The 24,458-nt window shown below is 45.5% G+C and overlaps 1 protein-coding gene across 1 annotated transcript; it reads right to left on the bottom strand.

Moving 5' to 3' along the window:
• AK3 (adenylate kinase 3) lies at positions 1-23,743 on the bottom strand. The gene is made up of 5 exons (XM_044286889.1): positions 23,329-23,743; positions 5,686-5,805; positions 4,647-4,819; positions 2,972-3,090; positions 1-1,889 (listed from the first exon to the last, which is right to left on the bottom strand). Exons 1-5 carry the CDS (start codon positions 23,474-23,476, stop codon positions 1,784-1,786), a joined length of 666 nt encoding a protein of 221 aa, XP_044142824.1. The 5' UTR covers positions 23,477-23,743; the 3' UTR covers positions 1-1,783.
• Between the last annotated feature and the right edge of the window lie 715 nt (positions 23,744-24,458).

The raw sequence follows: 24,458 nt of genomic DNA on the forward strand, positions 1-24,458 counted from the left end.
TCTAGTATAATCACATTATTTCAATCACGGTACAGAAGACGCAATCAGATCTTTAACCAAGCACGTTCACAGAGAAAAAAGACAAGATCATACGGGTATATGCACATACATTATAACTACAGATAACAATTTTACTTGCAAATTACTGGCTCGTCTAGTCTGCAATGAAACTATTAACTCGGGTTCTTCTGTCCTATTTTATCTATGTATGCCCAGAATTCTGTGCTGATTACTTATCAAATACTATATGTATGTTTATAGCACATTCATACATATAGAAGCCTTGTCCAGGCCTAGAAAATCAAGCTACAAACAGGGCCACACTTGTCCGTGGATTGTGCCTGGCACTGCAGCTCAGATGGCCTGAATGGGGCTGAGATGCACTATGACGCACAACCTGTGGACAGGTGTGGCACTGTTTTTAGAATCAATCGGACATGTTTTTCTAACCCTGGGCAACCCCGGTCTAACTTCGGCCACCACTAGGGGGAGCTTAGGAGTTTTGCTGCATACTGCTATACTATGAACTCAAAAATAAAATGCCTATGTTCGCTAAGTGGCAAGAAGGCAGCCAAAATGGCTTAATTTTACTTTATAGCTGCATACAATTTGGAGCTGTCTATCAGAAGAATTGAGTCCTGACCTCTAATTAGCACATCATGTTGGGCTTAAAAAACAAAGATGTTAAAAGACGGACAATTACTTTAAAATATGGAATCTTGTAAATGCCAATTTGAATCTACCCTTCATATACCTATCAGGCAATAGGAAGCCAGTCCATGCTTCGTCACAAGTAATAGGAGTCTGTAAGTCATGTATCATCAGTAGCTTCAACCTAGACTCTGAAAACCTTCTATCTGCAGCCATCAGTTGTCAATGATGGCTGTAGCATAACATTCAATGTGTCTATATAAATATATGACGGAAAGCAAAACCAAACCATTCAATTCATCTTTTCAGAACTATGTGATAGAAGTCACATCACTAAACCTGTAGAGTGTACGTCCAGTTGGAAATGGCTCTGATGAAGACGACCATGTTCCAAGCAGTACAAACAACGTTACCAGCACAGCATGGTCCTCACAACAGAAGACATGCCAGTAACTGCCTCAATGCAATATTCATAGTACTGGCTTGACTTAGTGGACTACCAATGGGACGTGATGTGTGGACAATACTTTGGGTCTGTTGGAGATACAGAAGTAGCCTATAGATCAGTGATCAATAGAATCTGGAAGGAAAACCCTGAAATGAAAATGTGACATACCGAGTCATTTCTCACATAAAGGAGTACAAATATAAAAGCTAATATTTCTCTCTTTAGACTACATTATGTTAATACAAATATATTAAGTGGATTCAACCACAATCAACAGCCATCACATTCTTAGAAATTCAAGAATCACTTACTTCTGGAGCAATCACTTCAGGCAGCAAGAAGAATAAATGAAGTAGTATACAGAAGCAAAAGCTGCTGTGGCTAAAAGGAGGTCATGACATTTAAAATCATTATTCACATGTTGTGTTTTGTTTTTACACCTTTTCTTCCCAATTTTACCTGTTACATCAGTATAAAAACTGAAAACATGATTCTACATGTCCGTTATTAAAATACTACTACTCTCAGAAAAATAGTTAAAAAGGCAATAAAATAGCAGGCACATAAAATGAGTAGCATGAAGTTAAAAAGGAAAAGCGCTGGATTAAACGATTAAAAATATTCATGTTCAGCGGTTGGCAACTCATAGTCCGGGTCTCGGTGCATCTCCCTTCCGGTCTTCATTTACTCTTGACTTGCGTCAGGAAGCTTTGTTTGCAGGAAGGAATGAACATGGGGCCAGATCTTGTTGGTCTCAGTTCCAGAAAACGTTTCCAAGACACCCTTGTTTCTAGACAGACCACAAAGAAAGAGTATTCAAGAACTGTTCATGTACAATGGAAAGACTGCACGTCCTGGGAGATGTATACAGCTAGTGTACGTCCTCGTGCACCCAGAGGTGTCCAGATTTCAGACCAAAAAACACAGATCCACAAAATACGGTCAGCTTCCATGTGCATTCTAGATTTTCAGCACTCCTATCAATGGAAAGGACTATTCCTCATCTACAAATGCAGACAACAGAAGACCTGCGCTGAGAATGTGGTTTGCGGACTGCACTATGGACACGGTCGTGAGCATGAAGCATAATACAGATAGGAAAGCCAAGCAATCCATCTGAAACTGCTTGCACAAGCTGCAAGTCTGTATCCACCAAGGGGCACAGTTGACAAATAGTCGTAAAGTTACGTCTAGTCCGCAAGCAGAGGTTTTTTTTTTCCCCACTGACCGTAGTGTCCGGCAGATAAAAAAGAAACAATGACCATGATTCTGGACTGGTTTTGCACTGCACTATCTATATAGCGATGATAATACATGTGTGCTGGCGCAATCCAGTTTCTTAGGAGGTTTCCTCTGGATAGAATATTAAGCAATGACGTCACAGTTGACCTGGATGTAAACCATTCAATCTTTACACTATGGGAAAACTGATCATTAGGGAGCATTCACACGACCGTATAAATGGATCCGCATCCGTTCCGCAATTTTGCGGAATGGGTGCAGACCCATTCATTTCAATGGGGCCCCAAAAGATGCGGATAGCACACCGTGTGCTCTCCGCATCCGTTGTTCCGTTCCGCGGCCCCGCAAAAAATATGGAGCATGTCCCATGCTTGCGGACAAGAATGGGCATTCTCTATATAGCGCCAGCCATTTTGCGGTCTGCAAAATGCGGAACGCACACGGCCGGTATCCGTGTTTTGCGAAAACAGCAATTTGCGGTCATGTGAATGCACCCTAAACCTGTATGTTGGGAAATAAGCCCAAGGAAATATCCTCTAAATTATATACAGTATGGTATACCCTATACAAAGTGCAAAAAACATGGGCCTTATAGCCACCCAGAACACATTTATCTGAAGTAATACTTACTTGTAATATTCCAAGACAGGTTTTGTAAGAGCCTCATAAGCATTTAGTCTCTTGGTGACAGTTTCTGGCTTGTCATCTTCACGCTGAACTAGTGGTTCTCCAGTAAGATCGTCAATGCCCTATTGCCAATATTAATGCATAAAATATCAATCCTCTTGTGCATCTCAATAAATTACAATATCATCAAAACGTTACTTTATTTTAGAAATTCAATTAAAAAGGTGGAACTGATATATTCATTACACACAGAGTCATCTATTTTAGAGTGTTTATTTCTTTTTATGTCTATGATTATGGCTTACAGCAAATGAAAACTCAAAAGTTAGAATCTCAGAAAATTTGAATATTTTATAAGAAGACCAATAAAAAAAATTATATTTAATACAGAAATGCTGGCCTACTGAAAAGTATGTACAATATATGCACCCAATACTTGGGCTCCTTTTGCACGAATTACTGCATCAATGCAGCGTGGCATGGATACAATCAGCCTGTGGCACTGCTGAGCAGTTATGGAAGCCCAGGTTGCTTTGACAGTGGCCTTCAGCTCATCTGCATTCTTGGGTCTGGTGCCTCCCATCTTCCTCTTGACAATACCCAACAGATTCTCTATGGGGTTTAGGTCAGGCACGTTAGCTGGCCAATCAAGCACAGTGATACCATAGTTATTACACCAGGTATTGGTACTTTTGACAGTGTGAGCAGGCGCAAAGTCCTGCTGGATAAAGAAACTAGCATCTCCATAAATCTTGTGAGCAAAAGGAAGCATGAAGTGCTCTACAATTTCCTGGTAGACGGCTTTGCTGACTTTGGACTGAATATAACACAGTGGGCCAACACCAGCAGATGACAGGGCTCCTCAAACCATCACTGACTGTGGAAACTTCACACTAGACCTCAAGCAACTTGTTTGTGTGCCTCTCCACATAACATACAAAACAACGAACCCCTCAAACCCCCTCACTTTCCCTCCCTCCTCCGTGCAGTGTCCACCCTTCCCTCAGCAGTATACGTTCTACAATCCTTCCAGAATCTACCTACTCCACTCTCACCCACTGCATCTAATGGGCATCTATTGCCTTCCCTCCGATCCGATCCGAGTTAGCTATCCCCATACTATATACCAGCCACGCTCTCAGCAGATCCTGTGAGGCCAAGTCAGAACATATCCCCCTTTGTGTTCAATTTTCCACGTGTTTAATACTGATGACCCATCGTCAAGATAGGTCATCAATATCTGATTGGTGGGGGTCTGACTCCCAGAACCCCCGCCGATCAGCGCCCCTGTGCCAATTCTTCAGGGTGTCAGCATGAAATACATAGATTAATAGATTATATACTTGATCAAGACAGTCCATTGCCAGATGTATAGGCAAAATATTGAGTGTGGCATCATCAGTTTTGTTTAAAGAGTCACTACGTTTTCAAAAAACTTCTGATTTACCATGTAGACATATCTAAACTTTTGATCAGTAGGTGTCTGATTGCAGAAACCCCCACTGATCACTAGAACGAGGAGAGAGAAGTGCTTGCATATCACATTCTCCTTGCTGCAGAAGACGGGCCCATAGACTTCTATTAAACGCTTTAAATAAAACATATAGAAAGCATCTAGTTATAGTACACATACAGCGTACCATACAGCTACAGCTGTAAGAGAAAACAAAGTCCTTACTGAAACTTTTGGTGGATTGAATTCTGTGTTATATACTCTTCCACTAGCAGGGTGGATCCACCGAGCAGTGAGACGATCCTTAATAGTCTGAAACGGAACATTCAAGTCAATGACAGTGTTTATTTGGTGGGCCTTATCTAGGGCTTGTGCTTGAGGAACAGTTCTTGGGAAGCCTAAATGAAATGGAAAAAACAAACAAACAAAACATAACATCACTGCTATAAAAAATAAGAAAAAAAAAGTGTAATATATATATATATATATATAACAGTTGAGAATTAAGAAAAACACTAGCTACCTTGTCTGCAGCAATTTCACATTGATTTTATCTCTACTGAATAAATTGCTCCAGCAGTACTCACTGCAGTGATTTGGAAGTGATCCTTGAAGCTACTCTATGAATGGAAAGCAATTTTGTTAAAAAGTTTGTAGTGTGACTCAAAAAAGTCTAGGTACCCGCCTCAGCCTAAGGCCTCATGCACACGGCCGTTGCCCGGCCTTGGCTCGTATTGCGGTCCACAATATGCGGGCACCAGCCATGTGCTCACTTGACTATGTTCACAATCTGGATGTGCGGTGCGGAATGGAATGCTTCCGTGATGTTTCTGTCCGTGCCTCCGTACCCCAAAAATAGAACTTGTTCTATATTTTTTTTTGCGGTGCGGATGGATCATGGACCCATTCAAGTTGAATGGGTCTGGATCCGTCATGGCAGTCGTATAGATAGTGCCCGTGCATAGGGGGTCTGCAAATTGCGGTCCCCAAGGTACAGAACGGCCGAGCAACAGCCGTGTGAAAAGTAGTATTCATCCGACACTCACCATGTACATCCATACAAAAAGGGGCAATAAGCAAAGAAAAACACCTGCCAGATCCCTCCCATTTGATTGTAATCAAAAGTTCACCCCATCGTTGCTCTAACCTGAGGTTTTGGGAAGCTGAATGTGTATGTTTCTTTTAGTTAAAATGATGTTGCCCTTTTCCTTCAAAAGACCATAAAGGGTGTGAGACCAGAAAGATCCAGCAGAGTAAAGCTTACCATCTAGCAGCCAGTTATGTTCACCAAAGTTGTTCAGCTCTTGTACGATTAGCCGGGTGATCACACCATCTGGAACTAGCTGACCTTGTTCGATGTAAGATTTCGCCAGTATACCAACTTCTGCCGACAAAATGAAGAAGACATCATCATCATTTATATACCATATTTCATGCAGGATTTTGGAGCAAATTTAATCAAAATATGCATGAATTCTGGCTCAAATGTGCCCTGCGCCATGCTTAGTCTTTGCTCCATGTTCGACAAGCACACGTGGCCTAGTGGGGAAAAAAATTGTAGTAAAAGGCCTTCTACAGGGCCCGACATTTGAACAGATCATTGCTGACCAGCATTACTAGTAAGGGCTCTTTCACACTTGCGTTCTTTTCTTCCGGCATAGAGTTCCGTCGTCGGGGCTCTATGCCGGAAGAATCCTGATCAGTTTTATCCTAATGCATTCTGAATGGAGAGAAATCCGTTTAGAATGCATCAGGATGTCTTCAGTTCCGGACCGGAACGTTTTTTGGCCGGAGAAAATACCGCAGCATGCTGCGCTTTTTGCTCCGGCCAAAAATCCTGAACACTTGCCGTAAGGCCGGATCCGGAATTAATGCCCATTGAAAGGCATTGATCTGGATCCGGCCTTAAGCTAAACGTCGTTTCGGCGCATTGCCGGATCCGACGTTTAGCTTTTTCTGAATGGTTACCATGGCTGCCGGGACGCTAAAGTCCTGGCAGCCATGGTAAAGTGTAGCGGGGAGCGGGGAGCGGGGCAGCAGTATACTTACCGTCCGTGCGGCTCCTGGGGCGCTCCAGAGTGACGTCAGGGCGCATGGATGATGTGATCGCATGGCACGTCATCCATGCGCATGGGGCGCTCTGACGTCATTCTGGAGCGCCCCGGGAGCCGCACGGACGGTAAGTATACCGCTCCCCACTACTACTATGGCAACCAGGACTTTAATAGCGTCCTGGCTGCCATAGTAACACTGAACGCATTTTGAAGACGGATCAAATGCTTTCAGTTCACTTACGTTTTTCCGGATCCGGTGTGTAATTCCGGCAAGTGGAGTACACGCGGGATCCGGACAACGCAAGTGTGAAAGAGGCCTTATGCTAGCGATAATCTTGCCTCGCCGATTACCAGATTTTTGCAGCACAAAAGATCATTGTTTCCCAGTAGCAGATCGTGCTGTGTAAACACCATCTGCTTCCAGGGAAACAACGAGTCCGTATAGGGAAGAACGATGACATTAGAAATTGCTCCTCCCCATACTCTGGAGGAGATCGGAGCATGTAAATGCATAGGTCTCCTCCACTAGTGATCAGCAGATTGTCAAGAAGGAAGACTTCCTACCCGACAATCTACTAGATCGTCGTCCCGTTTAAAGGGACCTTAACCAAAGTAAGCCAGCCACCGTGAAAAGAAGAGAAAACTACTGTAATCAAAGCATTTCCACATAATTTAGTTGCCCATCAACTCAATAAATTTAACCATGTTTTGTTGAGTCAGACTGCGGTATCTGCCTAGCTGGAGACCATTAGCATTTATTACCATATTAATCCCATTGCTGGAGAACTGCCTGAAGTCTTGCTAAGGACACAAAACTCACAAGGCAACTTTCCACAGGCCAATTATTCGGAACAAGCGTTCGTACACCTCAAATAATATGCCCAAACATTGGGCCGTGTAAACCCACCTTTAATCTTCCAATATGCAAAACAATATATTCACTTTAGGGTACTTTCACACTAGCGTTATTCTTTTCCGGCGCTGAGTTCCGTCCTAGGGGCTCAAATCCGGAAAAAAACTGAGCAGTTTTATCCTAATGCATTCTGAATAGAGAGTAATCCGTTCAGGATGCATCAGGATGTCTTCAGTTCAGTCTTTTTGACTGTTCAGGACTGAGATAATACCGCAGCATGCTAAGGTTTTATCTCCGGCCCAAAATAACGGAACACTTGCCTGAATGCCGGATCCGGCATTTTTTTTCCATAGGAATGTATTAGCATTTAAATTGCCGCATTGACGGATCTGGTATTCCGGTCTGCACATGCGCAGACCTTTCAAAATATGAAAATAAATAAATTCCGGATCAGTTTTGCCGGATGACACCGGAAAAACGGATCCGGTATTGCAATGTATTTTTCTGACTGATCAGTATCCTGATAAGTCTGAAAAATGCCTGATCAGTCAGAAAAAATAACATGCGTTTGCATACAGTTTGCCTGATCAGGCGGCTAGTTCAGGCAACGGAACTGCCTGCCGGAATCAAGCAACGCAAGTGTGAAAGTACCCTTAGGCAGTAGGAACTGCTGGAAGCTAGAAAGGCAGCAACTTGTAAGAACACTCATCCTCAATAGTCGCCCTCTGTAAATGCGCTGGTGATCAACTCACAAACAAGCAGATGCTCCACTGCTACCTGATCTAATTGCTTGTACAATGCAAAATATCATTGGTTTTTGGCAGCACCTCGCCCTTTGCAAACGGGGGATGTGCTGCTAACAGACAGTGAAACCGTAGGGGGGAACGAACAATCAGATCCTTCATCCCCATACGGCAGCCAATATTGTCGCATAAATCCACAGTGAATTGGGAGAAGTGGTTGACGGGATATAAACCATAATCTAACTAATATTCCATTTAAAAAAATTGTATTCAATAAAAATATGAAAATAACATTAAAAAGAAATATCTGATCCATGTTCACTCAGCATGGGTAAAAGGCCCTAGCTGAGGATCAGCAGAAGGTGAAAGTCTCTACGTATTGCAGCTTGCTATATCTAAGCACCTCCACCAGCTACACACGTGGCAATGTACGTCCTCAGCTATGTGGTTTCCAGAGTGTGACTGCCCATCACATGCTCCGTTAATAATCAAACAAAGACGGAAAGCTGTCTAGAGGTCATAGAACAGTCTTGAAATGAAAGGAGAAGTGAGAAAACCACACAAATTCCCAGCTGTCAGTTCTATTCTATACATCAGTCACGCAACTCCACCAAGTAAGGGCTCATGCATACGACCATTGGAGTTTTGCGGTCCGCAAATTACGGATCCGCAAAACACGGATACCAGCCGCCTGAATTCCGTATTTTGTGGAATGGAAGGGCCGGCCCCTAATAGAACAGTCCTATCCTCGTCTTTAGGCCTCATGCACACGACCGTACGCATTTTGCGGTCCGCAAAAAACAGATCCGCAATAAATACGGATGACGTCCATGTGCATTCCGTATTTTGCGGAACGGAGCAGCTGGCCCCTGATAGAACAGCACTATCCTTGTTCGTAATGCGGACAATAATAGGACATGTTTTTTGCAGCACGTAAATACGGACACACGGAAACAGAATGCACACAAAAAAGGAACGGACATGGAACGAATATACGTTCATGTGCATGAGCCCTTAATGCAGACAATAATAGGACTAATATGTTCTATTTTTTTTTAGTTATTTACGTTTTTTTTGTCGGCCCAATTGAAGTGAATGGTTCGCATACGGGTCACAAAAAAAAAAAAACTGACAAAAAATATGTTTGTGTGCATGAGCCCTAAGGCTAGTTTCTCAAAAGCATTAGCAAGATCCAGCAGGGAATAGTCTCTCTGGATCCGACATTGCTGGAAGCTGCACGAATGCCATCAAGCCCCATTAATTATAATGGAGACCAGCCGCAGCCTATCAAATATGTAGAGAATCAGCCGAACAAAGACCCGCTGCACCTATTTCCCAGGTTGCGGCCAGATCTCCGCCGGTCCTCATTATAGCTAATGGGGGTGAACAGCATTCACGTCGCTTCTGGCACAGCCTGCCTGATCTCCTGAACGCTAGTGTGAAACTAGCCTGAAAAGAAGATGACATAATATCATGCAAAGTGCAGCCATTTTAAATCATTGTATTTCATGGTACAAACATTTTGGGGAAGATTTATTAAATGGTTGTCCCAATAAGGCAACTTAGCCTCTATTCACAGCTTATGGCCTCCTGCACACGAACGCGTTCTTCCCGTTACCGTATTGCGGACCGCATTTACAGATCCGCAATACATGGGCACCGTTCTGTGTACATTCCGCATCACGGATGTGGACCCATTCACTTCAATGGGTCCGCAAATCCAGAGATGTGGAATGGTGCGGAACAGAAGCCTACGGGAGCACTACAGAGTTTCGTCCCATACTTCCATCCCACAAAAAGATAGAAAATGTCCTATCTTTTTGCGGAACAGCCGGATCACAGACCCATTAAAGGTAATGGGTCCGCGATCCGAAGTGGCTGCCCCACGGACAGTGTTCGTGCATTGCGGCCCGAAATTTGCGGGCTGCAGCACAACCACGTGGCGCACACGTTCGTGTGCAGGAGGCCTATGACTTATCCTCAGGCTAGGGCATCAGTATCAGATCTGTGGAGGTGGGACACCCAGGACCCCCGCCAATCAGCTGTTAGAAGGCCTTGAGCACTGTACATCGGTCACATGGCCTAGTTGCAGCTAACCCCTTTAACGAGACAAGTCCTGTGTGGAGACTTGGAGTCCATTCACACGTCCGCAACTGTTTTCCGGTCCGCAAATTGCGATTCCACAAAACACGGACACCGGCCATGGGCTTTACGCATTTTGTGGACCGCACACGGCCGGCACTTTAATAGAAATGCTTTTCTTGTCCGTGTCTGCGGACAAGAATAGGACATGTTCTATTTTTTTTTACGGAAGTGCGGATGCGGACAGCACACGGTGTGCTGTCCGCACCTTTTGCCGCCTCAATGTAAATGAATGGGTCCGCACCCGTTCCGGAAAATTGCGGAACAGATGCAGACTCATTTTGCGAACGTGTGAATGGACCCTTACTGGAAATACACCATGGTATGGAGACTTATTGGCGAGCTCCATGGGAAACGAATATACAAAGAGGTATCTCCCAAGAAAGAGAACCATCTCACTACCGTCACCTATTGGAAGTGGCCCCATATAAGTCAAGATCTCACTTTCCAACAAGCCTTGGGATTTTGTCTGTATCTCATTACTTTATTAAGGCTACTTCCACACTAGCGGCACGGACCTCCGGCAGGCTGTTCCGTCTGGTGAACAGCTTTCCTGATCCGTCCTGCTGCTAGTGACTGTGTGCCCCCAGACTGCCACTCCGTCCCCATTAACTATAATAGGGGCGGAGTTCCGGCAGAGGCACGGCGAGAGGCTGCTGGAATAAAACTACGACATGTCCGACATTTATTCCGGCAACCTCTCGCCGTGCCTTTGCCGGAACTCCGCCCCCGCCCCCCATTATAGTCAATAGGGACGGATCGGCAGTCCTGGGGCACATGGTCACTAGCGGCAGGACGGATCCAGCAGGCTGTTCACCCGACAGAACAGCCTGCCGGAGGTCCGTGCCGCTAGTGTGAAACTAGCCTAACTTTTCAGCTGATTTATGTTTGCACTTGCAATTTATTTATACATTGTTTCTTCTACACCCTTTGATATATGGCTATTCTTACCTGAATATGGCACTCACCTCATGGATTGTGTGTCTTACCAACTATATGTATTTTAATCATTAATTTTTTTTAATAAAGAGGTTACAATTTTTTATGAATTGGTTGCAGTGTGCAAATAATTTTTGGTATTGGTACTTTTAGCCTTTGGCTCGCACCTGCAAATGATAGTAGGTTTATTATGCCCACAGCCCATGTCGCCATGTAGCCCTAGCATTAAAGGGAGCGGACACTGTGGAGGTCACTGTTAAGGGGGCAGGACACTGTGGAGGTCACTGTTAAAGGGGCGGACACTGTGGAGGTCACTGTTAAGGGGGCAGGGGCCACTATTAAAGGGGCAACTGCTGTGGAGGTCACTTTTAAGGCAGCAGGGTACTGTGAGGTCACTGTTAAGGCATCGAGGTACTGTGGAGGTCACAGTTAAGGGGGTGGGCCCCTGAGGAGGTCACTGTCAAGGGAGTGGGGTGCTGTGAAACTCACTGTTAAAGGGGCGGGCTGCTGTGAAGGTCAAAGTAAATGGGATGGGCTGCTGTGGAGGTCCCATTTTAAAGTGGCAGGGCACTGTGGGGGGGTCAGTGTTAAAGGGTGGGGGACTGTGGAGTTCATTGTTAAAGAGGCGGGGTACCGTAGAGGTCACTGTTATGGGGGATACTGTAGATATCTTTTAACGACACACACAAACATAAAATATACCCGTGTGAAGCCAGGTTCTTCTGCTAGGAGAATGTTAATGGGTTTTAGCACCTCTGTAACTCAGCTGTGCCCTCACAAACATGTCCCTTGCTATTTGTACAGGTGGTGAGAGGTTGTACTCCTTTGTGGCCTTGAGGTAGAAGAAAGTGTCATAGATGTTGGTGCCTGGACATCAGTGGATGTATTCATATTCTCTACAATAACGCACTGCAGATGTATGCTGCCCTGACTTCCAGTCACCCACACATCTGCAGATTCACTGTTCACTGCGGTTCTCAGGGGAACTATAACAATGCCTTGGTTTTTTACAGCATGCAGATGGTTTTCTGCAATCCCCACGCAGAAGAATGGAACTGCTTTCTGCAACAAAAAAAAACACTTTCACTCAGGCCCAATGTAACATCATATGAAACCACTGTGAAGCAGGGAGCACAAGGGAGGTTCCTATGAACAAGTTAAAACCTAGCCTCAGGATAGGTCATCAGTATCTGATCAGTGGGGGGTCCTACACCAGGGACCCTCGCCGATCAGCTGTTTGAGAAGGCACCAGCACTCCTGTGAGCAAAGTGGCTGTGCTTGGGATTACAGTGCACCCCATTCACTTCTATGGGGCTGAGCTGCGCCTAGGCAATGAGACCAATGAACGTGTCATCACTGTCCCCGGAAAAGCAGCGAGAAGCTGTGGCCCTACTGCGAGCGCTGCTCACTTCTCAAACAGCTGATCGGCGGGCATCCTGGGGGTCAGGCCCAAGACGATCAGATACTAATGACCTAGCCTCAGGATAGGTCATCAGTATTAAAATCTCAGAAAACCTTGACTACTATTGTAGTGAATGGGAGCTACACAAGAACAAGCTACACTGCTTCCATAACTCCCGGAGTCCCGGATGCAGGTAACTTGTTCTGATACACTTTTTACATAGTGCCCATTCACAACAATGGGAGTTATGATAACAGCAGAGCACCAGCCCACTCGGCTGTTTCCGTAAACCCGGCCTTCTAGGACTGGCGTTTAATCCAATTTCATCATGGAAACGGCGAGATGGCACAACCTCTTTAATCATTATACATGGAAGCACAGCTCTTACTACCAAAACTGTAATGGTGGTTTCACAGTACTTAATTTTTTTTTCAAAAACAGATTATTATTTTTTTTACCATTTTTTGGGGAGCAAAAAACTCCTCGTCCTGTTGCAAATTCTAAAATGCCCTACAAACACTGCGTTTCCTGGCAACTTTTTTTCCCCTGGCATGCTCTGGGTGTGGTGGTTTCAGGCATTTTTTATAGATTGTAAGCTCTTGTGAGCAGGGCCCTCACTCCTACTGTTTTCATTGTTAACCTGTTTGATGCTATGTTTTTTATGACTCTGTCTGTACTTGAACTCCCCGACTCTAAAGTGCTGCAGAATATGCTGGCGCTATATGAATAAAGATTATTATTATTATTATAGACTTCTCTATACGGGGGTCTGAAAAGAAACACAAGTAAAACATGTGTCTAAAAAAAAAAAACAAAAAAAAACATGGCACCCCCAAATTTCATGGAATGTTTTTACAAGACAAAAAAAAAAAAAAAAAAAAACGAAGTTAGCAAAAGGGTTTCTACATTTATTTCAATTTATTCTGGCACACAGTGATACTTTAGGTCTTAATCTCATCTGTATTTTTGAGGACGGGACGAGGACCCATTTATTTCAATGGGGCAGTAAAAATAAAAATAAAAATCAGTATGTCTGTTTCGCAAAAAATAAAATAAAATCTGTTTTACGGACAAGAAAAGCCATTTTTAACATAGGGCAGGACATGCGGCATGTACGCGGTTCGTATCTGTGTTTCGCAAAACTGACATGGTTGTGTCCATGGTAGGGTTGTTGCGGGTATCGAAATTTCGATACCCAATCGATACTTTTGTCCCGGTATCGATACGATACCGGGATTTCCGTTTTTTCGATACTGGGCTGCGCTTCTGCGCAGTCTAGTATCTCTGAACATGAGCGCGCTGCTATCGGCGCGCTCATGTTCTCTCTCAGCAGCACGGGGAGAAGGAAGCTGTCCTCCCTCCCCCTGTGCTGCTGCTGCCGCTGCCACCAATGAGAAGCGAGGGGCGGAGGAGGGGCGGCAATGAGAAGCGAGGGGCGGAGGAGGGGCAGCGCCGGCAATGAGAAGCGAGGGGCGGAGGAGGGGCAGCGCCGGCAATGAGAAGCGAGGGGCGGAGGAGGGGCGGCGCCGGCAATGAGAAGAGAGGGGCGGAGGAGGGGCAGCGCCGGCAATGAGAAGCGAGGGGCGGAGGAGGGGCAGCGCCGGCAATGAGAAGCGAGGGGCGGAGGAGGGGCAGCGCCGGCAATGAGAAGCGAGGGGCGGAGGAGGGGCAGCGCCGGCAATGAGAAGAGAGGGGCGGAGGAGGGGCGGGCGCACTGCGCCACCAATGATAGGATTATTTCAACACAGAGCTGCGCCCAGCGATGCCCCAGCACTCACCATTAGTCCTGGGCGCCGCTCCGTTCGCCTGCAGTGCCCCATTACTGTCTCCTCTCCTGCTCCACATGCTGCTGATTACTATCGGAGCGATGGGAGGAGACATCAGCTTCACTAGTAGGCGTTCCTTCTCCCTGCGCTGCGATTGGACAGCGCTACAGCCAGGGAGAAGGAACGCCCACTAGTGAATCTGATGTCTCCTCCCATCGCTCCGATAGTAATCAGCAGCATGTGGAGCAGGACAGGAGACAGTAATGGAGCACTGCAGGCGAACGGAGCGGCGCCCAGGACTAATGGTGAGTGCTGGGACATTGCTGGGCGCCGCTCTGTGTGGCCTGATAGTGAAAGTCTGGACTCATATACAGTAGTCAGTCTTTAACACATACAGGAGGCGGGTGCCGGCAGCAGAATCGCATTGCCGGCACCCTGCCCCTGACAGGGAGCTGCGATCAGCGGCAGTTAACTGCCGCTGATCTGCCAGTACCCGCCTCCTGTATAAAGAGGTAGTTATCATTGCCCCCCCCCCCCCCCCCCCCCCCCTCAACCCACCCATCCCATTAAAATCATTGGTGGCACAGTGTGCCGGCCCCTCTCAACCCCCCAGTATTAAAATCATTGGTGGCAGTGGCCACAGGGACCTCTTCCCCCCCCCCCCCCCTCATTGGTGGTGCAGTGGCAGCTTCTGATCGGAGCCCCAGCTGTGTAAGCCTGGGGCTCCGATCGGTTACCATGGCAGCCAGGACGCTACAGAAGCCCTGGTTGCCATGGTAACATCCCTGATGCTGTGTGCACAGAGCAGCAGGGACAGTGTGGAGTCCTATTCACCCTAATAGAGATCTATCAGGCTGAATAGGAAAAGGGATGAAAGATCCCAGGTTCTAGCCCCTAAGGGGAAAATAGTCATTAAATAAAAAGTGTAAAAAAAACAAACAAAAAACACTAAAATATGAAGTATAAATCACCCCCTTTTCCCAATTTCACATATAAAATATTTAAATAATAAACATATTACATCGCCACGTCAGAAAAGTCCAAACTATTAAAATATATAAAAAAAAATCTAGGTGGTGAATGCCGGAACAGAAAAAATAAAATAAAAACTGCGCGATTCGCCATTTTTAAAAATGAGGAATGCACGTGGCTTTTTTTGTTTATTTTTTTCGCGTGGTATCGAATGGTATCGAGTATCGCAATACTTTTTCATGGTATCGAAACCGAATCAAAAAATTGGTATCGCAACAACTCTAGTCCATGGGGGTAAATCTTTTTGTGAGGTTTTTTTGGGGGGGCATTTTTTACTTCACACATGTGAATTGTGCTCTTTTCTAAGCGTTTTTTTCCTATAGTGAAGGGTATGGAAAAACACCTACAACATGCTGCGATTAAAAATGATGGACCCAAAAAAAAAAAAAAAAAACACACTGGAAAAAAAATGCATGCGTGTACTCGGTTTCATAATTCCCATAGACTTTTATATATAATGTGTGAATATGTGGCAAAAACATTATAAAATTCAATATGAACCCAGCCTAAGAGGAGTTGACCTCCAAAATGAACAGTAGATTTGGGATTGAGCAGACATACATTCAGGACACTGTCAGGGGGGAGGAGGGGTGGAATTATGGATAGAGGTAGTCAAGGAGTAGAAGTATATTCACACATGAGATTTGTTGCAGAAACTTTCACTTTTAGGCTACTTTCACACTTGCGGCAGAGGATTCTTCATCCGTATGACAAATGCATTGAAATGCCGGATCTGTCTCTTAGATGTCATCCGGAAAAACAGATCCGAAATTTATTTTTTTTCAAATTTTTGTGGTCTGAGCATGCGCAGACCGCAATGCCGGATCCGTTTTGCCAGAACACTCGGGGCCAGGTCCAGCATTAATGCATTTCAATGGGAAAAAATGCCAGATCCGGCATTCCGGCAAGTGTTCCGGAATTTTGGACAGAGATAAAACCGTAGCATGCTGCCTGAAAAGTCAAAGAGACTAAACTGAAGACCTCCTGATGCATCCTGAACGGATTTCTCTCCATTCAGAATGCATGGGGATAAGACTGATCAGTTCTTTTCCAGTATTGAGCCCCTAGGACAGAACTCAACGCCGGAAAAGAATAACGCTAGTGTGAAAGTAGCCTTACTGTCCTATGTATCTGAATGGAATTTGTATAAAAATGTGAACGACCACTCTTGTCTGACATAATAAACCTATGTCTTCACAGCTAGTTGAAGCACTTTCCCTCCTCCTATACTTGCATTTCATTCCATGCATTTCACAGGCCACTTGTTTGAGAGATATGTATAACACATAACTGGCGCAGCTTATTTTCCACTGTGTAGATACGCCTGCAATTTGTCAATCACACGGAAACCAGGACAAATATTTCCATGGATATCTGATTACAGCCACTTTCAATAGGCATCAGAGCTAGCAAAGCGTGGAACAAGCAGTGGGCACTCAGGCCATGTACTAAATAATAATCATGTTATTAGAAAGTACAAAAAGTCCATAAAATACCAAACCATCAGATACAAAACTGCAATTATTGACAAAAAACAAACACACAAACGCACCAAGAAGGAATTGTTGGAATTGAATGAAACTTTCTATGTGTGAGTGTAATGATATATATAAGCGAGTAAAATATTAGAACAAAAGGATATATTTTGTTGGGGAAAACTGTACAATTGAAAGGAGGCTCTATTACCCTGTTAGGCCGCCTCTAGCCTGGATACAAGATGAGATATGGTTGGGCATGGAGGCATGCAGGTTCTGTAAGGTATCCTGGGGCAGATTTGCCCACAGATGTTGCAGCTGGGCCTGTAGTTCCTGCACACTCCTAGGTTTCCAAAGCTGACCTCCCAGATGGTCCCATAAATGCTTGACTGGTAATAAATCTGAAGACCGGGCAGGCCAAAGAACTGGTGCATCTGGTGGTACATATTCCTGGGAAACCCTTGGTGTGTGTGGGTGGGTGAGCATTATCCTGCTGAATGTCAGTTGGAAGCCCAGACATGAGAGGAAACACGTGGCCACAGGATGTCCTCACTAACATGGGTGACCAACAGTCATATGCGATGGCTTCCCAGATCATCACACCAGCAGTTGGGGAAGTGTGTCGCTCCACAGCAAAGACACGATTGATACGTTCACCACTAGGCCTCCATACTGGAACCTGACTGTCGTGGGATCCCAAACAGAACCTGAATTTGTTGTTTAAGATGATACTGTCCCAGTCCGTAGCAGTCCAGGTTTTTCGTTCACGACACCACTGGAAATGAAAGTAGAAGTAGCTGGCTGTCAATGGCAGGACACACGATCGGCACTGCGACACAAAATTTCCTTCTGCTAAGCACCTGGAAATGGTCCAGGCAGAGACAGGGTTGTGTAATAAAGGTGCCACCTGTTTCTGGATGGTGGACAACAAAACTGTTGGAGCTGCTCGTGCTTGCCAGGACCCTCTCAACTGGTGGTCTATCTGGGCAGCCCTTATATAACCTCTGCTCCCAAGACCTCCTAACAGCTAGGTCAGAACAGCCTAGATGGCGTGCAATGCGTCGAAATGTCCATAATGCTTCTCTCAGTCCAATGGTGTGTCTTCTCTCGAAGTTTGTCAATTGGGCAAAACGTCTTCTAGTGCACCCTAGAGGCATGTCTAGCACTAAAAAAGGTACGCTACCCAAAAGTAGCCCCTGACAACCTTTTTATAGGGCAAAGGGGGGAAAGCACTTTTCTGCCCTCTTGTGGCAACACCCAGTGTCTAAACATGCTAATCAAACAATAATGACAAGTACAGCCAGCAACTGACTTTCAGCATTCACCATATGTACCAACACTAGTGTGGCTTCATCAGTGGTGTTACCATACCACTACCATATCACAGTTCCCCAGTACGCTCAGTTCAGACTTTGCATTGAAAAAAAATACACTACAACTGTAGCAGTTAATCAGCCAGCCCAAAAACTGTTTTAATTAGTCCATTCAGCCACAAGAATACTGTGTCCTCTGGCAGTGGCACTGATGTGGAATGATTTGAATGGAACTAAGCTGCAACTAGGCCACGTGACCAACGTACAGAGATGTCACTGGCCTAGGAAGAGGTCATGGTACTTACAGAGTTCCCAGCCTCCTCCAACAGCTGATTGGCGAGGGTCCTGGGTGTCGAACGCCCGCTTATCTGATATTGATGACCTATCCTGAGGACAGGTCATCAATATCTTTTCACAGATAACCCCTTTAATCTCGGAATTGTTAGCTAGCTCGGCCAGAGGCAGTGGCTCACCCAGGAGAACCCCCTCTATGGCCTAACAAGGCATATGGACTAGGTAGTCTTCATGAGACAAACCCTTTAATATCCTTCAACATGGAAACATTCTGGTTATGTTGAAATCTTATGAAAATCCTCCTGTCTAATCACAGATTTCAGGTTTATGGTATTGGCAAAAAAGTTTTCCAGAAGTGTGCCAAAACGCACAAAGCAGCTGCGTGAATGTATGAGCACTTGGTAGAAATACTCCAAGAACCTGAACATGAACATTCACACTGTGGGGCACATTTGCTAATGGACTTGTCACTATCTCAAGCCTAAAATAGTTGCAAGCCCCCTTTTTTAACCGTCTGTGCGACAATATTTAGTTGTACGGCCTGTTTTACACTCTGTCCGCCAGTTGAGCGTGGTGGGGCTGGGGTGTGTCGGGGGCAATGGCGGGACTCCAGTCCTGGTAGAGTTAGGCTACTTTCACACTGGCATTTCTGGGTCCGCTTGTGAGATCCGTTTCAGGGCTCTCACAAGCGGCGCAAAAAGGATCAGTTAAGCCCCAATGCATTCTGAATGGATAAGGATCCGTTCAAAATGCATCCATTTGGCTGTGTTTGGTCTCCGTTGCGTTTTTTAGACGGTCACTATAATGCAGCTTGCAGCGTTTTGGTGACCCTCTGACTGCGGAGCCAAACGGATCAATGTAAGTCAATGGGGACGGATCAGTTTTTTCACTGACACAATATGGTGCAATTAAAAACGGATCATTCCTCCATTGACTTTCAATGTAAGTAAAGACTGATCCGTTTTGACTTAGACTTTTTTTTTTAAGAATAATGCAAACTGATTCGTTATTAACGGATATAAGCATTTGCATTATTGGTGCGGATCTGTCTATGCAGATACAAGACGGATCCGCACAAAACGCGAGTGTGAAAGTAGCCTTACTAACATTTACGCCTGGAAAAAGGTGCAAATGTTACTGAAAAACTTACGTAGCACAGGGGGAAAAAGCCAGTCTTAGTAAATGTGCCCCTGCGAGTCTGGCCCGACCTGCTGGAGGCTGCCCAATGCTTGGGCATGGGAACGTTACAAGCGCAGTAGCAACAAATCAGACCGGAGGAAAGCACAGAAACAGTGAGCTGATCACAATGCCCGATACACAGCAGTGGCTACGGAGGATGGTTTTTATGAACTAGGTGCCTCTAATCCACAAGTGTGCAAAACGTGACAGAGTTGAAAATAGCGCCTCGGGCTATGCTACAAGATTAGGTAAATGTTGGACAATACAGTAAATTATGGAGGGATATACTGTGCATTGGGGCATTAGAAAGTCTCTAGATCAGGGATCAGCAATCTCCAAAACGCCAGCAGTTCTGAAACTACAACTCCCAAAATGCTCCATTCACTTCCGTAGGAGTTATAAGAACAGCCAAGCATGTTAGCATGCTGGGAGTTGTAGTTTCGCAGCAGCTGGAGTGCCGAAGGTTGCTGATCCCTGCTCTAGATAACTCTGGGAGCAGCTTATCCCCCGAGGTATATATAATGCTTAGGCCTCTTTCACACGAGTGATATGGAATGTGTCAGGGTCTGTTCAGTGAAGGACAGAGGGTTCAGTGTTCAGTCTGCTTGTCAGGATTAAATACGTTTTTCACACGTGTGAAGAAAAACTGCAGAATAGGGTCTCATGTCCACAACCGATCCGCATTTTTTGTGGGTCGGATGCAAACCAATTCACTTTAATGAGGCTGTAAAAGATGTGGACAGCAGAACGAGTGCTCTCCACATCCATATTCCTGTTCCGTGGCATCCGCAAAAATACAGAACATGTCCTTTTCTTGTCCGTATTACAGACAAGGATAGGATTGTTCTTTTATGGCACAGACATTCCATTCTGCAAAATGCGGAACGCACATGGCCAGTATCCGCATTTTGCGGATCCGCAAAACAGGCTATAGCTGTGTGCATGAGCCCTAATACAGCGTCAGCTACCATCAGTGAAAAACAGACTGCATCCGGGTTGCATGAGTGTGCTGTCAGGTTTTTTTCACTGACCCACTGACTTGCGCGAAAATCAAATGAAGCTAGAACAGGCATCTTCAAGGATGAACCACTGACCATCTGGTCACGAATGTCATCACGGATGTATGAAAGAGGCTTTAGACCGTGTTCACATCAGCTTTTGTCCCACGGTTAACATGTGCACCTGATGTATATGTAAAACGGATGCCTCAGACGGATTCCATACAGTGGCATGTGTCACCATAGGGTTTCATTGTAAATAAAACGGATCCTTATGTACGGAAAAGCGGTGTGTACTACACGTTTGCATCTTTTTTTCCCCAGTGTATATGTTAAATGTGGGAGAAAAATGTGATTTGAACACAGCCTTAGGGCTCATGCACACACATGAGCGTCTTGTGCTCGTATTGTGGCCCACAAATAGAGGGTCTATTCACTTCAAGTCGTTTGTGGTCCACAATACGGGCACAGAGCCCTTACGTTCGTGGGCATGAGCCCTTAACAATCCTACATTTTACAGAATGGGTGACCTACAAGCGCCCGCACAGTTCTTTTTACAGGAAGTTACTTCCTTAGTAGAGCCACCTTTATAACACAGCACCGCCATTCATTGACTTTTATGAAGCAAGGCCACACAGTGAAAACTACAAGCAAAGGCCTCCTGTCCTTCAAGACTGCTAGGACAGCTTCAGGCCTCTTTCACACGACAGAATTTTTTTTCAGTTTACGGGCCGTTTTTGGCGTTCGGAACCATTCATTTCAATGGTTCCGCAAAAAAAAACGGAATGTACTCCGTATGCATTCTGTTTCCGTATTTCTGTTCCGTTGAAACATAGAATATGTCTTATTATTAGGCCGCAAATCACGTTCCGTGGCTCCATTCAAGTCAACGAGTCCGCAAAAAAACGGAACACATACGGAAATGCATCCGTATCCGTTCCGTTTTTGCGGAACCATCTATTGAAAATGTTATGTCCAGCCCAATTTTTTCTATGTAATTACTATATATTGTATATGCTATACGGAAAAACGGAACAGAAAAGGAAACACAACGGAAACAAAAAACGGGACAACGGATCCGTAAAAAAACGGACCGTAAAACACTGAAAAAGCCAACGGTCGTGTGAAAGAGACCTCAGACGGTTTTTTGGAAGAGGTTTTGAGGAGGATTTTCCTTCAGGTTTTTCAGCCAAAGCCAGAAGTGGATTTGAAAAGAATCGGAAATATAAAGGAAGGACATATACTTCTCCTTCCTGCTGTATCCACTCCTGGCTTTGGCTGCAAATCCTGTCTTAAAACCTCCTCCAAAGAAAACCTACCCCAAGGATCCCTGAAGTCAGACCCTCCAGTGGCCAAGAAGCCACGGTTATGATTAGGGAAGAGCAAACTTGTGTTTAAAGTTTGGCGTACAAGGTTCGGGTTAGGCTACTTTCACACTCGGGTTTTGGCTTTTCGTTTCCGAGATCCGTTCAGGGCTCTCACAAGCGGTCCAAAACGGATCAGTTCAGCCCCAATGCATTCTGAATGGAAAAGGGTCCACTCAGAATGCATCAGTTTGCCTCTGTTCCGCTTTGGAGGCGGACACCAGCTTGCAGCGTTTTGGTGTCCGTCTGACGAAACTGAGCCAAACGGATCCGCCCTGGCACACAATGCAAGTCAATGGGGACGGATCCGTTTTCACTGACACAATCAAAAACGGATCCATCCTGCATTGACTTTTAATGGTTTTCAAGACGGATCCGTCTTGGCTATGTTAAAGATAATACAAACGGACCTATTCTGAACGGATGCAGACAGTTGTATTATCTGAACGGATCCGTCTGTGCAGGTCCATGACGGATCGACACAAAACGTGAGTGTGAAAGTAGCCTTATCTAATAATTCTGTTATGGATTCTGCTACCACGGACCATAACTTATGGTCCGTGGTAGTGGAATCCATAACGGCGTTCTTAGATAACCTGAACCTTGTACGCCGAACTTAAAACACAAGTTCGCTCATCCCTGGTTAGGATGTGAAACACCCATCCATGCAATTTGTCCTAAGGTGACTATCCGAGATACCACCATGGCAGCCATTTACAAGGAGGCCTCTGAAACGATCCCTCGCTGTCCCACATGGTCATCGTTATGACAGAACTGGTATGCTTTGTAAATCTCCCCCATAGGGACCCACGTAAAAAAGATGTGGTTGCCCATAGCGACCACATTCCACCTGTCACAGCAGGAGAAAATGAAAGTAGTAATGTGATTGGGTGACGCAGGCCACTCCTCCAGATCTAGATCATGCTAGGATCTGATTCCAGCTGTTACGTGCTGCAGCTTGACCTGACTGACATACGCATACACGTGGCTGTCTCTAATCAGCATGGTCATAAATCATTCATATTATAGCAGAGGGACTACAACAACATATAAGGCCGCATTCATACCGTCAGTGTTTGTGAGGCAAAACCAGGTGCAAATCTTCCCCTTATACCTTATCTCTGTATGGGCTCCACTCCTGGTTTTGGCTCACAATCACTGATCAAACACTGACGTGTGAAGCTGGCCTAAGAGGTGACTTGCTGTCACTGGATCTGGCCATCTCACAGTGACAGCACTATGATGGCAGTGGTGACCTCGGTGACAGTTGAGGAGGAGATGCTCAGGTTCTCCACTGCAGTACTGACAGTCGCCTTCTATGGGTGGCCCTCTCCCCCTGTCACTCAGCTGTACCTGTCTTCTTCTGGATGTTCAGCCTAAGCAAGTCCCCGCTGGACAAGTGCTTGAGGGCGAAGTGCTTCACAATCCTGTCCGAGATCGTCCCCTTCCCCGATCCTGGGGGCCCCATGATCACTGCCCGGAACAGCATGCGAGCCACCATCGTGCCGATGATATTGGGGTTGCAGCTCCACAGATCTTAGTCTTAAAACTTAATGGTAGTTATCAAACACGGTGGCCTGTGCGATCCGCCCGCAGATGCCGTGCGAGCAGTGAGGCAGTGTGCACAGATCCAGAAGCTAAATAAAAACAATTACCAAAAAAAAAAAAACTTATAAAAGAAAGTGCAGCTGCAGCAGCTTCATGAGGACGCCTGGGCTGCGATCCTCCTCCAGCATGGACTTGGTGATTCCTCCCCCCCTGTGATCTGCTCTCCTCCCCCGGCGCTGCTGCTGGAGGAGGAGAGCGCCATAGTGAAGCAGGAAGTGTCCTCCTCACCCCCTCCCCTCCCCTCCCCTCTGTGCCCATTCACAGGGACCCCAACTAATGCGGTGTATAATGTGGCTCTGCTCTGTGACTGAGGTGAAAACGTCACGTACTGGGGTTAACATGGCCGCCTGCTGGAGCCTTCACAGACTAGCTAGGTGCAGAGCTGCATTAGAGGCTCCTTCAAGATGGGGGAGATTTATCAAGCTGGTGGAAGGCTAGGGCTGCACAGCAAGGCAAAGTCGCCGATAGTCAATGGTGTTGCACTGCGACGGTGACACGACAGTCGCAAAAAAATCCATCGGATGCATTTTTGTGCTACTGTGGCAGTCGCAACATGTCGCAGTGCAACACCACTGTCTATCATTACAAAAAAATTTACGTGACCGGTCGCGGTGTAATTGTAAAGAAAAAGTGGCTTAGTTGCCCATAGCAATCAATCAGATTCCACCTTTCATTTTCCAAAGGAGCTCTGCAAAATGAAAGGAGGAAGCTGATTGGTTGCTATGGGCAACTAAGCCACTTTTCCTTTACAGCAGCTTGATACATCTCCCCCAATAGCTATTTTTTAGGGTGCTGAAGTTGGTTTCTTATTCACATTCGGTCACGATCATGTTGTTCCTTTACCTTATAGGAGCAGAACAATGAAAATAATGGAT

Source organism: Bufo gargarizans, chromosome 1 (genome assembly GCF_014858855.1).
Source record: "Bufo gargarizans isolate SCDJY-AF-19 chromosome 1, ASM1485885v1, whole genome shotgun sequence".
Taxonomy (NCBI): Eukaryota; Metazoa; Chordata; class Amphibia; order Anura; family Bufonidae; genus Bufo; species Bufo gargarizans.

Excerpts from the sequence above, each read along its gene's own strand:
- AK3 (XM_044286889.1), bottom strand. The coding sequence starts at position 23,476 with ATGGTGGCTCGCATGCTGTTCCGGGCAGTGATCATGGGGCCCCCAGGA. Across the intron at positions 3,091-4,646 it reads TCAATCCACCAAAAGTTTCA|GGCATTGACGATCTTACTGG; the intron begins GTAAGGACTTTG and ends TATTGGCAATAG. Across the intron at positions 1,890-2,971 it reads CCTGTCTTGGAATATTACAA|AAACAAGGGTGTCTTGGAAA; the intron begins GTAAGTATTACT and ends TGGTCTGTCTAG.